Source organism: the organism of the source record quoted next, unplaced genomic scaffold, assembly GCF_019419815.1.
Source record: "Pyrus x bretschneideri cultivar Hongxiangsu unplaced genomic scaffold, Pyrus_bretschneideri_v1 Contig7, whole genome shotgun sequence".
Classification (NCBI taxonomy): domain Eukaryota; kingdom Viridiplantae; phylum Streptophyta; class Magnoliopsida; order Rosales; family Rosaceae; genus Pyrus; species Pyrus x bretschneideri.
This window is the reverse complement of record NW_025999809.1, coordinates 3,581,241-3,598,778: the sequence shown is the minus strand read 5'-3', so window position 1 is coordinate 3,598,778 and position 17,538 is coordinate 3,581,241. Positions and strand designations below refer to the sequence as shown.

At 38.7% G+C, this 17,538-nt stretch overlaps 2 protein-coding genes and 1 pseudogene across 2 annotated transcripts; all 3 read left to right on the top strand.

The window, feature by feature from the left end:
- Positions 1-5,434: 5,434 nt before the first annotated feature.
- Positions 5,435-6,200, top strand: LOC103927069 (putidaredoxin). The gene has a single exon (XM_009335965.3). It carries the CDS (start codon positions 5,523-5,525, stop codon positions 6,006-6,008), a length of 486 nt encoding a protein of 161 aa, XP_009334240.1. The 5' UTR covers positions 5,435-5,522; the 3' UTR covers positions 6,009-6,200.
- A 6,026-nt stretch (positions 6,201-12,226) lies between these two features.
- Positions 12,227-13,272, top strand: LOC108865441 (calmodulin-like protein 3). The gene has a single exon (XM_018642545.2). The coding sequence runs from the start codon at positions 12,510-12,512 to the stop codon at positions 12,966-12,968; it is 459 nt and encodes a 152-aa protein (XP_018498061.1). The 5' UTR covers positions 12,227-12,509; the 3' UTR covers positions 12,969-13,272.
- Positions 13,273-14,735: 1,463 nt separating this feature from the next.
- Positions 14,736-17,326, top strand: LOC103927107 (annotated as a pseudogene).
- Positions 17,327-17,538: the final 212 nt, after the last annotated feature.

The following is a 17,538-nucleotide window of genomic DNA, read 5'->3' as shown; positions in this document are numbered from 1 at the left end:
CAAAGTTGAACATGAGATTAGTAAAAAGAAAAGATGGATATTGGCGTCGTTTGATATATAATAGGACTGTCATCTGGCGTGCCCAAATTCAAATTATATAACACTCCAAAAACAGCACCTAGTGGCTAGTAGATATTTGTACCAAACTATCCAACCCACATTCAGTTTCTGCCGGCAAGTCCTCTTATCTTATCTGCCAAACCTGTTTCCCGGATAAATCAAGGGTCCAAGTAGAATATCATTGACAGTAGTAGGTGCAACAATCATCTTCTCGAGCACAGGTGAACTTGAAAGCAAAAACCTGATGAAATCTAGTTCAGCTTCGACACCATAGATGTCGGTTATTTTCACAAGTCGCAGTTTGGTCAATAAGCAATTCTGGTTGATCTCTAACCCATAGTTCACATCTCCCACAAGGGCCACAACAGCCTGATCTTCTTTATTGGCCTACACAAGTGTATACCACCAGGATATGCATGCATCAACAGAATAATATTAAACTCACCCGAATTTCAAGCTCGTGTAGAGCAGGGAAGCTTCTCAGAAGACAGAAAGTAGTTAAAACATCGAAGCTTATGTGTATAGACAGAAAGTTCAGGTCTCGGCGCGGTTAAGGAAGCTTTCCTGGTAAGACGCCGACGTCTAAATACTGGTGCCTAAGGGTTCAGAAAACAGAAGATTGAAAGTATAAGGTCAAATTCTGATTGCCAGAAAATCTGATTACTGACTGAAAACTATGAACCACAAAATCCATTACCTTTAATAAGTAATTTTCAATATGAAGCCTTCGAATACAAGGCAGGTGAACAAAAAATTTGAGCAAATTGTTGGAACTTCCATGTCTTTGGTCATTTGCATCTCTTAACATTCGAAGTCGAGCAAATGCCAGCATCACTTGGTAAGTTGCTAATTTTGTCCCAACTCCATTGACATTTTTGAACGGGACTTAGGCGGTTCTCTTTCCATTTGAGATATTCTAGAAATTAAAGCAAAATAAAAAATGGAAAATCAAATTTGAAAGTAAGAGGTTTTATATTCGACTCTAACCAAAGGCAAATTTGAACCATATTATTGTTAGCTCTTTGTATAGTTAAGCCTAGCATCTTTCCTTTATTGTAGATAATATCATTTTTTTAAGAAAAAAAAAATATTTCTAATATAAAAAAAAAAAAAAAAAAAAAATCTCTTTTCCCACCTCTATAAATTAACCTTCCTGCCTATTGTATGAAGGTCAATTTATAAAGGTGGAAATTTGGCATGTGTGAGTTCGGTATATTTGGTTCAATTTTTTTTTAAATTAAAAATCAAACTGAAATTACAAATTAGCTCAATTTCGTTTTTGCAATTTGTTAAAAAGAAACATGATTATTTTAGTTTGTTTTTCTTTTTAAATTCGGTCAAGTTTGATTTAGTTTTTTTTTCATTTTTTGTTTTAGTTTTATTAACCTAGAAATTGGACAGAAAATAATTAAAAAAATATAATGAATACGGCTTTCTACATATTTTGGTAATAGCTGATGTGAAATCTCGTTCCTGAATTTCACTATTGTAAACTAAGTATTTGTATTAACGAGATTTTATATTATTTTCGAGAATTTATATTAAATTTTATTAAATTTAGATTTTAATTAAACTAATTACGAAGTTTGAATTTTGGTCAATAATCATTAAAAATCTGTGGACTGTACGAGGTCACACTAAGTATAATTGGATAGAGCTTGATCCTACGAGCGTGTAGGCGAAAACCGTTCTCGAATCGAAGTTGAAACGAATAAATTAGAGACATTTTAGTTGTTTAAATAAATAAAATTAAAATTAAAATTAGAAGTTGGCAGATGGTAGTAGGAGAGAGGGGAAAAGAGAGAGTTGCGGGAGAGAAAAGGAGGTAGAGTGACCAATCAGGGGGGAAATGAAGGAGAAGAAGAAGAGAATAAGGGAACCGGATCCCCTCTTCAACCCGCCGACCCGACTTGGCCATATCCCTTTATTCTGGCCACCGTTGACGACGAGACCGGTGTCATGTCAATCCTTACTTCAAACCCAGTCGATCCCTCTTTCAATTTCACCCAAAAACTAACGTGATTTGGCCTCGTTTCACCATGAACAACGTCGGTGCCGCCGGCGTTCCTTGGCGGCGATCCTCCATTTCTGAAACCAACTCCATCAACCACCACCCCCAATAGACTCTTCTCAATCTCAGGAACAAGATCCATGCTTTGGTTGAGGTGTCAGAGTACATTTTGTGGTCGAATATAGAACACCCAATTCTAGGGTTTTCGACGGATCGAGGCCAATTTTAGGTGTTTCCCAGCCAAATTGAACTTTGGCCCAAGTATGAAAGTTCTTCCCCTTGAACAACTCTACATTTTTGTAAAATTTGGTAATTTTTGGAGTTAGTCGAAAAATTAGGTTTCTATTCGCTGAAAAGTGCCGCATGCGGCGACGTGTGGCCAGTGGGCCAACTTTGTCTTTCTAGGCTAAATTTGATACCCCAAATCCATATGTGACATCCAATTGATGAAATCTCATCGTTTGAACATATTTTCGTTAAAGGCCGCCACTTGATCCTATAATAATCGACGATTTGACCGTTAGATCGTTACCGAACTTTAATATGTTATTATACGTAATATTTGAGGACCTTAGGAACTTACGGATTGGAAATCTGGTGGAGGTTCTCCCTGATTGATCTACTAGGGTTGATTTTGATCAAAATGTTCTTAATCGTTCTCAAATACTAAAATTAGTATTACTAGAGATTAAGTAGGGCATAGTGAGCCTATATCAGTTAGTGAGCTATCCCAGGTAAAATGTACCTCAGTTTACGTATATGGGATGCCTTATTGTGATATAGAGGTGTATTTTTCTTCTTGATAATATGAATGACATGTATGGTAACTCCTAGGTAATATATATACCTCAGTTTACGTGTATGGGACACCTTATTGTGATATAAATGTGTATTTATCTTCTTGATAATATGAATGACATGTATGGTAACTATTATGACCATGTGAGCCTAGAATCTTATTAGAAGTATTCCGTGAAACTTGTATGCTTATGTGACATGTTAGTTAGTGGTCATGAGAAATTGATAGTGCAAGCGATTACATTACAAATCATAGGGGTTGAGATAGGGGTAAGGAGGTTGTGTGTTGATCTAACTACACCATGTAGCAATGGTACATAGACGGTCCTGCTTGGTATATCCGCGATAGGGGACCATACGTATTTCAGTGATGATCATGCTTGGTATATCCGCGATAAGTGATCACTGCTTACGTTATTAGACTATACATATGGTTATGCTTGGTTTATCCACAATGGGGGACCATACGCATTCTAGGAGTGATCATGCTTAGTATATCCGCGATGGATGATCACTACGTAGAGCTATAAGATACAATCCTGCTTGGTATATCCGCGATGGGGTATGTTAAGGGTCAACATGCTTGGTATATGCGCAATGGGTGATCACTGCCTATGTTATTAGACTATGCATATGGTTCTGCTTGGTTTATTCGCAATAAAGGACCATATGCATTCTAGGAGTGATCATACTTGGTATATCCGCGATGGGTGATCATTACCTAAAGTTAGGATGTGGTTATGCTTGGTATATTTGCGATAGGGGACCATACGTATTTCAGGGGTGATCATGCTTGGTATATCCACAATAGATGATCAATGCCTACACGATTATATTATGCCTATGGTTATGTTTGGTATATTTTCAATGGGGGACCATACGCATTTTAGGAGTGATCATGCTTGGTATATCCGCGATGGGTGATCACTACCTAGAGTTATAGGATACAGTTATGCTTGTTATATCCGCGATGGGGGCTTTTAGGGGTGACCATGCTTGGTATATCCGCCATGGATGATCACTGCCTACGTTATTAGACTATGCATATGGTTCTGCTTGGTTTATTCGCAATGAAGGACCATACGCATTCTAGGAGTAAGCATGCTTAGTATACCTGTGATGGGTGATCACTACCTAGAGTTAGGATGTGGTCCTGTTTGGTATATCCGCAATAGGGGACCATACGTATTTCAGGGGTGATCATGCTTGGTATATCCTCAATGGGTGATCACTGATTGCACGATTAGATTATGCCTATGGTTCTGCTTGGTATATCCGTAATGGGAGACCATACACATTCTAGGGGTGATGAGGATTAGTTGTACTTAGTACATTTCGATAGGCGACCATATTTTATTTGGATTCCGTTAAGTGGTCCAGAATCCCTACTCTTGCTCATTTCCTTAAGGTTAGTTTGACCTTAGATTCGAGTGAATATGAATTACTCACAGTAGACGTTGTGTTTATAAATTAGATTTATAATGTTAATACTTGGAATCTAGGTAAGGAATTATGTAGAATTCCTTTATTAAATTTCATGAATTGATATGTGATCTTATTGATTGATTAACATAGTTAAATGTTAATATCATGCATCTTTGATTCTTGGGATTGATTAATTGGAGTGATTGTGGAATGATGTTGGATATGATTGTTATTACTATAATCAGATTCGTTGACCAATGTGAAGAGAATAATATTGTGTTCGTTGGTTGTTCTTTAAGATGTTGCATGCTATAACTTGCGGTATTATGTTGAAACATAGTGATTTATAAGATGGATGAAATGGAAATTCTGATTGTCATGTGAGTTTGTATGTAGCCCTAAATCTATTAATTCATGCTTGTCAGGTCCCAATAATCGATTGAGGAATATTATGCCTTCTTGTCAGAATTCACTGGGATAAATGTCTGAGTTTAGTGAATAGTGAACTACAAATGGCTTGATTCCTTCTTAGGGTACATAGGTTGTCTAACGCTAAGGTTAGATGCAGCCATGAAATAAAAGAAAATGAATGCGTGGTTAAATCATTGATTGTGTTTTGGTCTTACCTCGGAGGCGAGACATGATAGATAAACAGGAATGTGGTGACATCATGTGTCAATCTTGATCGTATGTCGAAAACAGGGCATGACAGCTGACTTGGAATTGGTTTGAAAAATATAATAATCTCGGCCTAAAAATTTAATCCAGCACCGTCGTTTAGTAGAATAGTTGTTTCTTGATTAAAGCCTAAATTTTTTGGTTAAAAATTTTAAGTTTTTACCGAAAAGTTGAAAGATGGTCTTAATAAAATGCAAAAGAGAAAATTACCACAAGTTTATGTGTGTGACAAAATGCTAGTATTATTGAAGGGAACTATTAATGACACTCTAAAAATCTCATTTGACACTCCTCACAAATGTATTTTTCTTTCTAAATATAACAAATTTGAAGTGCTAAATGAAAATTTTGGAATGCTAATAACAATTTCCTTAGTGAAAATCCAAAAGATTTGTACATAGAGGAGTGCAAAATGACACACTTCTCCCTATGTTTCATATTTTGGTGTTATTTTCCTCTTTTTCCATTTTTTGGTGGAGTTTTCTAATTTTCTCCATACCGCGGTCATCACGGTCCGCAGCCTAATTGTTCCCGAACCTGATACAAAACAATGGCGATGGCGAGCCTTCAGAGACTCCGTCACTACCAAATCCTCCACCGCCTCCCTTCCCTCTCCCTAATCTCCAGATCCTCCGCCTCCTCCACCTCCCCATCCTCCTCCACCCACTCTGCCAAAGTCTCTGACCGAATCGTCAAGCTCTTCGCGATCGACGTCGACGGCCGCAAGCGCGAGGTCGTGGGCCTATCGGGCCACACTCTCCTCAAGGCCCTGGCCCAGAGCGGCCTTATCGAACCGGCCTCCCACCGGCTCGAGGATATCGACGCCTGCTCCGCCGAGTGCGAAGTCAACATCGCCCAGGAATGGTTCGACAAGCTCCCGCCGCGGTCCTACGACGAGGAGTACGTGCTGAAGAGGAATTCGAGGGCTAGGGTTCTCAACAAGCACTCCAGGCTGGGATGCCAGGTCGTCCTCACTCCGGAGCTTCAAGGTATGGTGGTTGCTGTCCCTGAGCCCAAACCCTGGGACATTCCATAAGCTTAGGGTAGTGAAATTCCAGGGATCTTACTCTGTTTTTGGATATAATAATGCGATTTTCTGGCTCCGCGGGAATTTTGTGGAACCAGTTGTTTAATGCTGTGGGTGTAATGCTTTGGATTTCTGTGTATGAATTGAGAAAATTGTTGCTCAATTTCATAATTTGAATATGTTGGAATGTTGAATTGCTTATTGTGGTTTCTGCCTGTCGTAATCTAAGTGCTTTTATCGGTGTCTGATTTCGTTGGTGATTATTGACAAAATGTAGGAGAATGAAGTAAAGTTCTTGAGCCATAGATTTGGAGATCAGAAGTGCTTATTCAATTCTTCCATTTAGTAATATGAGGGTAGTGTTTCTGAAGTAGGAGCAGATCAAGGAAATAAAGCATAGATTGTGATTTGAATGGAGTATGAATGTGGGTCTCAGTTCGTAGGTGCAGCTTGAGAAATAATCTTAGATTTTGACTTAAATTAGCTGGATTGGGGATCTTTAGTTCGTAAAAGCTGTCTTGTTGTAGCTTATGTGAGCGAAGAGTGGTAGCTAAGTTTACTTGACTTGAGTGCAGCATAACCTCTGTAAATTGTGGAATTCTATGGAATGTCACATAAAGGTAATATAATTCAACAAGCGTACGAAGGAGGTTCGTGAGTTTAGATTTTTACCTAATATTAGTTACAGTATCAATGATGATGAACTTGAAAAGCTTGGTGATAGGCTAGTGCTAATGTTCATGGGGCGTTTGTTTTGCAATGGCTATAGTTGCTTGAGCTGGTGATAGGGCTGAATCATAAAGGCTTATGTGAATTTGAGATTAGTGTAGCTGTGTAAGAAACTAAGTAACTGACTGGTTTATGTTTAAAACCTGCTTCTATGAACTTCTTTGTTCCGCGCACTGTTCGGCAAAGTTTTGTTCCGTTACATGTGGTTGTTATGGTGACTTTGGTTACCCGTACTTTTACACTTGAAATGTTTTGTTCTGTTGTGATTATTTGCCAGCATCTAGTGGAGCTTACTTGAGATATTATACGAGCTTTGTTCTTTGTGTACTGGGTAGTGGAGATATTGAAACATCTCTCCAAACTCTTTCTTTCCAGCTTGCTGGAAGAATAAGGGATAGGTACCTTGCAGGACAGGGAACCATGAGAAGATCAGTTTAAGTGACGAGCTCTTTGGGAAGCACGTATACCCTGTAATTTGGATTCTGTTTGAAGATGAACATAGTTGAATGGTGAATTATTGTGGTTGGAGGATGTGATGGTGCAGTGCTCTCACCTCTTCTCCAGAACCATACAAACTATAACAAAAGAGGGCAGAAGAGATAGTTGTAATAGTGACTACTTAGTTGGAGTCCCCTTTTTTTGCGTTATGTAATGTTTTGCTTCCTGGTTTGGATGACCTAGTGGTGTCTTGATGGGTTATTTCACATATATAAAAAGGAAAACTCTGGCAGTGCCTTCTAAACTAGGCTTTAAGCCGATGTGAGAGGAAGAAATAGACATAACTGCCAAATTACTTTCGAAAAATGGCTCACGTGCGTTGCATGTGACTATTTACCAAAACATTGAACGAAACTACATATGGATAAGACATTCCCTCTTTTTTATTGCATATCCGACCATCAATGGTGAGTGTATCAAGTAAATGCAGATACTGTAGTATGTAGCTAGGTCCAAACATATAAAGTTTTCAAAGTAAGGAGTTTCAAACCCAAATTGAAAATCACTGTGGCAATTTGGACCACAATCAATAGTTGAAACGAGGTAATTGAATTTTTCCCTCAATAAAAAAATTATTCGCTGTTTATTTCGAATGGTTATCATGGGTCTTGTTGTACAAGAAGTACTTTGATTCAGCTATTGTTGTAGTATCTCAACTTAATCAGTTATGGCTAAAAATTAACACATTATAACAAGTGATTAATTTGTAATACCATCACACTAGCATTGCCATGGGTAACTTTTGTCAGTCTTGATACAGAGCCCAACCTTGAACCAATGGGCCGAGATCACTAGTTCTAAGTCTATAGGCCTGCGCCTCATGAGCTAAAGATAACCCCAGTGGCTGCTGATGTTCTATTATATACTTTGACACCAGAGATAGCAGTACGTATTGTCGTCTGCACCAAAATTAGAAATGTTGCGAAATCCAAATGGTCCGTAGCTCTCTCCTGAATCTGACTTGCTCTTTGATAAATAAGTATTAAGCAAACGCTATGTTGATTATCTTTTTGTATGAAGTAACCTTCTATTTGTTTAATTCAAATGAAATAATATGGCCATTCTAAACAGTGTTTAAAAATCACTTTTTATTTGTATTCTGGTGCAACGGGCCTTGGTTGATTCCGATCAGAGATCTGGGCCTAATGCTTAGCGCTTAACCTGTTCATTTTTTCCAGGAGCTGCAAGATAAAGGGGTCATGAGTGGAGTCAGGCACCATTGGAACTTTCTTTCATAAGTTTCCATCATTTCTTAGAAGTAGGGAAGCTTGTTCAATGTATTGGTTCTCGAGATGTGCCTGTTGAAAGACCCCCTGAGTCTCCTACACCCCTTTGTTCCTCCAAAGTTTGTCATTCCTTTTCTGGATTAGGGGTTGCCTTGGGTTGTGATAGACGACCGAGTTCTTTGATGATTGGGTTATTGATCCTTGAGCCTATATGGATAGGTTTTTCTCAACGCTGCCTTAAGAAGTCTCAACAATCACAGTAAACAGCTCTCGATCGATCATTCCATTCCTTTTGCAAGGAGATGTCTTCCTTCTCTTGCTTTGGTATGAAGCAACTGGGTTGAGAAAAGTCTTATGTTGATCAATATCTTGGTGAGAAGGTCATTCCTCATTAAGAATGCCCATGTTAGAGACATATGGACCTTCGTATTGGTGGGTACCCATGTCATGATCCACAATCACGGGGACAATGGGCAAATAAGACTGAGTCTGTCTAGCCTTGTGGAGCATCTCGAAGAATTTCTCATATTATTCTTGAAGAATCTAATTCCTGATCATTATTTTGTTGTTCTGAGCTTCAAACTCTTCGACTTTAGTTTGATGAGCAACCTTTTTCCTTTCCCTCCTTTGTTGCCTCGTGCTAGGCATGAGGAGTGTCCTTCTGTGTGTTGTGGCTTCCTTCACTCCCCATGTTGGAGAAGGATGCCTGATCGAAGAATAGTGCACAAGCGATGGAAACCAGCTTGACGAAGCTTGTGAGAGTAAGAATAAGTGTCATTCCCATAGACAACACCAAATGTTAATGCACAAAATCAGTGTGTCTTTGGACAACGTAAAATGTTAAATTTAGGACCTTCGCAATGTTGCTCCAACACGAATGCCTAAACCCTAAATCCTATCCTACAGTGGGTAGAATGTATGAAGTTGACCGGTACTCGGTAGTTTCGAGATTGGTAAAGTATGGTACAAATAAACCTTATTACATATGCATCCTTTATCACTACAAACTAGCCTAACTCATGTCATTCTCTATCATTGCAAATTAGCTTAACTCACGTCTACACATCCGCTTTAATTGCAAATTAGCCCAAGTTGACATGCCCCAATCCCGATATGAATGACACGTGCTAGCCGACACCTGAGGGTGACGAAGCCATTTTAAACATGCATATAAATAAAATATGTGATTAGAAAGAAATATGCCAATGCAGAACCATGTTCAGAGCATACAACTAATTAAGAATAATGTGAAAGAATTAATATAAAATGATATGAACAAAGGAGTGGATTCTACTATGAAAAGACTCGAAGATACCTATGTGGAGGTGTCCTGATGCCGGGATCGAATACCTTGATTCTAACTCCTGAGGGGGTGCAAAACAAAAGGTGAGTGGACCAATGTTTACAATAATAATACTAATACTAAGAAAACCATTTTCTTTATGAACATACTATCCCCCTGTTTTGAAAACACATATATAGTACTACATAGTAGGTTTTCTGAAAACTCTAGCATGCCATGAAAAACATTCGTAAAACATGTACGTGGAAAACAATGCTCAATAAAGGTAATATAGCCGCTTGAAGGCAAATCCGTAAATCTCATCAATGATATACTCAACTAGGGGTGTCATAGTGGCCCGAAGGCATAACCGTTACCAAAGGTGAGTTGTACGACATTGGGTTACGCCAGTGAAGATATCATGGTCCATCACCCGAAGGTGAGGCTATATGACTCTAGGTTACGCTAGAGAAGAAACATATACATATAACATAACACACCAATACTAGCCCTGGGCTAGTGAAGCTGGGAGTATGTCATAAATATCAACAATTATGTCCTATGGCCATAGACGTCTACATACCCGTATTGTGTGGATGTGCTGTATGATAACCCACTAGATAAGCAACAAAAACATATCTCAACAACTCATATCAAATCATCGGAGCTCAAAAGCTCAAAACATCACCTCATAAATCCATGATAATTCATATTTGTAAATCCATAGAATTTCATATATGAAAATCCCATAATTCATAACCTTTAGTAAAACATAAATTCGATAAATCATAAATATTTCGTAAAAGAAATTCAAATAAATCATAAATCCTCTGTAAACCATAAGTATAGAAATTCATAAAACATAATATAAAACATATTCAATTCATGAAACATTCAATGCATGCAAGCCTAATAATTTATAAAAACATGCAATTTAAGAAGGAATCCACTCACAATATATTTTTGTTTGGGAGCCGCTCGAACTAGGGAGTACGAGATCACTTCCAACCAACGCACCTAAACACAACTAGAGACCATTTAATAAGCTCTACTAAAATGTTAGAATTTGGAAAAACGGATGGCGGATTCGGATTCGCCGCGTCGAAGAACCTAAGGAGGGACCTCGGTTCCCCCACGCGCTGCGGCACGTGTCGCCACAAGAATAGCGGCCCAAAAGGCCACGCGCCACCGCATGTGGCGGTTTCTGGTGAATGAAAACCCAATTTTCCTACCAACTCCAAAAATTACAACATTTTACAGGAATGTAGAGCTCATCAAGGGGAAGAACTTTTATACCTGGGTCGAAGTCTAATTTGATTGGGAAACACCTGAAAATCACCTCGATGCGTTGGAAACCCTAGAAACGGGTGTTCTTCCATTCATTAAATCCGCAGCTCTGCCACCCCCAAACTTGTTTGGGCTTTGTTCCTGACCTTAAGATGAGTTGAATGAGGGTGGTGGCTATCATCGGAGTTTGCAAGATTGGCGGAATCGTCGCAGTGGAGTCCAAGGACCGACATGGGTGTTCATTGTGAAACAATGCTAAACAGCTTGGGTTTGACGGAGAAATGAAGATGGAAGGTCTCTAAGTTGATTTATGGTGGTGGATGGCTGCAATTTGTTGGAAAACCAAGAGAAACCGCTGAAAATTTTGAAAGGAACCAAGTCGGGTCACACTAGTAAAAAAGGCTCCAGGTTCCTCCCTTCTCTCTTTCCTCCTTCCCCCCTTTCTTCTCATCTTGATTAGCCCATCACTCCCTCATTTCCCTCCTTTCTCCTTTCTCTCCTCCATCCATCTCTCATTTCCCTCCATCCTGGCCACATACGTGGCACCATCTCACTGCTCCAAGAAATCTAAAGCCTTCCGGATGATGGTTAAATGACCATTTTGCCCCTAATTTTGCTCACCTATAACTTCTTTGTTATAATTCCAAATTACATTCCGTTTGCGCTCATACATTCGTAACGATGAGTACCATCAGAATACGCCAAGGAAATGAATCTTACGTGACACGACAAGGTGGTCAACAAAAGTCGACATTTTTGCTTTAAAGGGCATTTTTCGTAAATTCACGTATTAAAATGATATAAACCGAAATATTTAGGAACGAGTTGTTACACAAGTCATGTCACATAATGAGTCGAGCATGAGCATTATTAATTACCGAGTATGATAATTGAATGGAAGTTATCTTCACCACAAAAAGCAAGCAAGCTTTGGAACATTATCCAAAACTCCCTCTTATATTTTAGGCATGCTCAAACATAGGATTTCCCCGAAACTTGTGTTCAACAAAAAGCAATACCTTTGACCGACAAAAAAAAAAAATCAAAGTCCTAATTTGAGAAAATACGGCGCCACAAATAACGGTCAGATGAACGTTTGAAATTCCTTATAAACGCAGTGCCGCAAAAACGCGGCTTTCAAATCAAACGACTTCAAACCAATACCCGCGTTTTTCAACCGACGAAGTTAAAAACCAAAATTTTAATCCAATCAATCACCAACGTTCAAACTTTTGACCCTCATCGTTTTTTCACCTCTATTTCCCTTATAACAACTCCGACCAACTCCCACCACAAATCGTCAGTTCGGTATTAACCAATTTTCCTAACCATTTTTTTCTTCAGGTTTTCCCCATTTCTACCCTTCGTTCCCTACTTCTTCAAGAAGTCAAAATAATTTGATTATTTGGGTTTTGTTACTGGTTCCTCAATATCCGATCGAATTTCAAATCGTGAGATTTGGTGGTCAATCAATTTGTAGCAATTTTAATGGACAAGGCGGAGCTACGGCGGGTTTTCCATATGTTTGATCAGAACGGGGACGGGCGGATCACGAAGAAGGAGATGAGGGACTCGTTGGAGAAGCTGGGGATTTACATTCCGGACAAGGACTTGATCCAGATGATCGAAAAAATCGATGTGAATGGAGATGGGTTCGTGGACATGGATGAGTTCGGGGCGTTGTATCAGACGATCATGGACGAGAGGGATGAGGAGGAGGACATGAGGGAGGCGTTCAATGTGTTTGATCAGAATGGAGACGGGTTCATCACGGTGGACGAGCTGCGGTCGGTTTTGTCTTCCTTGGGGCTCAAGCAAGGGAAGACATTGGAGGATTGTACGATCATGATAAAGAAGGTTGATGTGGATGGTGATGGGAGGGTGAATTTCAAGGAGTTCAAGCAGATGATGAAAGGTGGTGGGTTTGCTGCTTTAAGTTCAAATTAGCTAATAGAAGGATTTTTTCATGGTAGTGATCTTCGAATTTCCGTTTTCTCCTTCTACACTCCTTCTATTATTTACGTACCTTGATTCGCCTTTGAGTTCATTCGATACGAGAACTAGAAAAACAAGGGGTGCAGAAGGTAAAAAGGGAGTACGGAAATCACTTTGTTGTTGTTTTTTTTTTTCTTTCAACAGAGGAGATACAAAAGAAGAGCAGCCTTGTTGTGTAGAGGTTTAGAGTCCCCTCTCTCTCTTGAATAATTCCATTTTATGTCAAAGAATGCAAACTCTTTCATTTCTTTGTGCCTTTCGGGTGATCTTCCCGTCGTTCATTAGTTTCCTTTTAATTTCGTTGATCAGAATAGCATCACGTTTTTCTTTCCCTATCTTCTATAGTTATGTGTGTGTGGTGATTGAACGTATTTGAGGTTTATCTTACGACTAAAATATGGTTTTTTATACGGAAATTCGTATGTTGTGGAAGCTTTTCATTACCCAAAAAGAACATAGCTTTTTATTTTTTTGGCTTCTAAATTTGTGACAAGATCTAATTGCCATGTTCTATTTAAGTATGAATTGATAATCACTACCAGTAGTATCAAACCGTACAAAAAAAAAAAAAAAAAAAAAAAAAAAAAGGAATCAAACGGAAGTTCAAACCTCAAGAGCAACCAGAGAAAAACAAAGAATCAAAATTCAACCACAACAACCCCACAGCTAGTATACACACTAAACAAACTGTTTCACTTGGTGTCGATCGATGTAGATTGCATGCATTGTTGGAGAACAATTCAGAAATAAATAAAAAAATAACAAAACTTGAAATTCTAAATCTTTATTAACGAAAAATACTTGCAATACATAATGAAATAATATAAATAAATACAGGAATTAAAATGGTACTAACTTTACTGAATCATAGATAGAGGTTAGCGCAAAGGTTATGTTCTTCGAACAGTATTTCCGTCTCACTCTTGTGTTTGTGGTTCTACGACAGCTGCTCAACCAGGATACAACTATCTAATTATACAACCCGCATTGAATTATAGAATTCTGGCGAATAGATTTGTGAGTTTACTTTCCGTAAGGTTTTGTATGGGAGAGATAGAAAGGAAAAAGATGATGTACGATGGAACTGAGACTTCAATTATATAGGTTATTTCATACCTTTTCAAATACCTTTCAGATGTATCTGAAACCACACAACTCTTTCCAAACAATTATGTCTATTAACCAAAACATTTTTTAATTAACTTAATTTGAAATTAAAATTAATGAACTTTGATTAATTTTAACTTCTTAGGCCCCAGGTGCGGCGTGGAAATATAGTCCAATCTCACAGCTAGTTGAATTCAAACTCATGCTAACTTTGAGATCACGAGAGACGAGTTACTTTAAATTCACGATCTGTTTCACCGTCTTATTTCCAAACTTGTCTACTCACTGCCGCCGAAGTTTGCAGGGGAGTGTTAGGGATTTACACACTTAATCACCAATGCAGTGCCAATTCATTGTGGTTTGTAACCACTTTCCATTGTGCCATTCATTTGTAATTCACCATATCATTGTGGTTTGTCCCTTCCATTTTTTACTTTTTATTTTTATGAGTACATGAATATTTTTACACTAAGGAGAAGGGGAGTTCGGTTAAATCATGTAAATAATGGGCAGCCTAATTTGATATCAAATTCGTGATCTACGAGATTCGAATCTAGGATCTCTCACTTCTAAATGAAGAAGAATACCTTTAGACTGTAATACTGAGTGACATAATGAAAATTTGTTTTAAATCTTCGATAAAGAAGTAGGTCATGAAAGGTTTACGTTGCTCCAAAAAGAACTAGTTTTTCGTTACTCGAGTAAGAACTCTCTTTGCAGCACTAGGCAACTGCGAACTAAATCATATTAGAATTAAATTTGTTGCGATGTTGACAATGAATTGTCGAATTCCAAACGCTGGATTTTGAAGCTTGGAATTCCAGATGATCTAAACTCGCCTTCTTTCTGATCCTCCAATCAGAGAATTGCTATTTGCTAGTGCAGCTCAGCCCCAATGCAGAAACTGGCGCGGCCGAGCCTTCTCCGGTCATGAGCCTTCTCCGGTCATGCGCCTTCTCAAATCCCACAACCACCTCAAAATCCACCGACCCAGGTACCCATCTTTCTCCAAATCTCGAAAAGTAGTGAATTTTCAACCAAAGTTTCATTGAAATGTATAGCATTTCATGTTTGGACCTCACAATGCAGTAGCTTGGGTGATGTTGTATGCAAGATGTTCGACGAAAAGCCTGCTGCTTTTGGGGACTTGGTGGGTGCTGCGTGGCTTCCGCCGGAGGGCCGTCGATGGGTTTATTCAGCCCCGTCTGTTAATACAGAGCACAAAGCTGTGGAGCCGTTGGAAAATTCGAAAGACGGCGGCGCGGGTGCCGACGGAGCTGGTGATGGTAAAGTGAAAGGAAAAAGCTCAAGGGGAAAAGGGCAGTGGTTAGGTGGCTCAAGTTCTTCAGGTATAAGAAGAAGAAAGATTATGAGAGAATGACTGCTGAGGAGAAAATTCTCCACTAGTTAAGAAAGGTAAACTAATCTGTACGTTAAGAATTGTATACGGTTAATGATTTCGTACAAGTTATCTGACAAATACCGATGTTTGCATGAAAAATGTAGCACGGTTCTGAAAAATGTTTTGAGACTGATGATGATATGTGGTTGCTGTTTTTGCAGGCTCAAGGGAAAGAGGAAAGGCTTGTTGAAGCTCTTAAGAAAATTGAGCCCTCGGAGCCATCGGAGACAAACCATGATCCAGAAATATTGACGCCGGAGGAACACTTCTTCTTTCTTAAGATGGGTCTCAAGTGCAAGAATTATGTGCCCGTTGGAAGACAGGGGATATACCAGGGTGTGATTCTGAACACGCACTTGCATTGGAAGAAACATCAAACGCTGCAGGTTGTGGTGAAAACATTCTCACCTGAGGAGGTTAAGGAGATTGCTTCTGAGCTGGCTAGATTAACCGGAGGGATTGTGCTCGGCATTCATGAAGAATACACGATAATTATGTACAGAGGGAAGAACTATTCTCAGCCTCCAACAGAAATCATGTCACCTAGGATCACTATCTCCAGGAAGAAGGTTCGCTTGTCCTATATTTGTCTAAACGTACATCTTTCAGAGAATTTAGACTTAAACTGTCTCCATTAGAACACTGCATGTCAAGCCCAAGCAGAGTGCTTTTTAACTGCATATTTGAAATTATTTTTCCATGCTGTAACCACCTCATTGCTCTTTTCTGATAAACATTTTAAATCAATGCCCGATACCATGACAATCAAGTCCTTTGCTTGCTTCCTCATGACCGGAAAACAAGTTTTCCTTATATAATATGTTAGTTCAAAAGATCCATCAGTAAATAAAACACAGACATACAAAGAGATGCAGGTATATGTTCGATAAGACAGTTAGACTTTTGCAGGTGTTGAAATTAAAACTAGGTTCCCTGATCATATAGTTGAAGCATCGTATATGTCATTATTTGTTCTCATGTTTTCCCTTGTATTCTCTGCTCCCCCATACAGGCTTTAGATAAATCGAAGTACAAGGATGGTCTTCGCGCTGTAAGAAAGCATATCCCAAAACTTGAACAAGAACTTGAATTGCTTCGAGCACAGGCTAAAAGGAAAGTAGACATTTATACAGATTCTATGGAAGAAACGCAGGACACTGGTACTGAATCTACTGATAATGTAGACTCTGGGAGCTCCTCAAAGTTGAAGCTGGAGGCTTCAAATAAGGTAAAAGAAATGATGGATAGAATCAAGGAACACTCTGAGGATGACCTTTCAACAGACGTGGATATATCTTCGGACTCTGAAGATTTATCCGATATTTTTGATACTGATTCTGACAAGGAGACCGAGAAGAAGGCAGATCGACCTCTGTATTTGGAAGAGTTTGAAAAGTTTCCTATTGAAAGTGACGTAGAACCTGAAGATTTTGAGGATCACTTGCGTCAAATATCTAGGGACGCAAAGAAGGATAAATCATTGGACGAAAATGCTGGCTTGCCAAATTTTGATGAGGTTGATCGAATATTTCTTCGTGCTGCTTCACTTTTAAGGAAAAAAAGAGTAGATGAGACGCTTGTATATTGCTTATGATCACAATTCGGTTATTAGATACCTGCTCTTCTTCTTCTAGTTAGATACTTCATTTTTTATGTTATCTTAATTTTTTGGAATATACTTCCTTACAGCACGATAGTGTCACGCTCTGCAGAAAATATAAGGTTACTATGATACTATGTCAAAGTCCAAACATTGTAACATTACATTTTCAATGGAATGTAAGGAACGTTTTAGAAAAAAATTGATTTGTAAAGTAAAAACAAAGTATGATTCAGTAGCATTCTGAAATGAATCAAATTCAAAACTTCGTTTGTATAATCCAAATATGAACACCCAGAATCCGTACCTGAATTAAGATTCCCAACAAAAACTGGCAGATGGGAAATTACCAAAATTCAATCTTTACCACTTTCTCACTTATTTTCTCAGGAAACTAACGGAAAAGCTGCCAA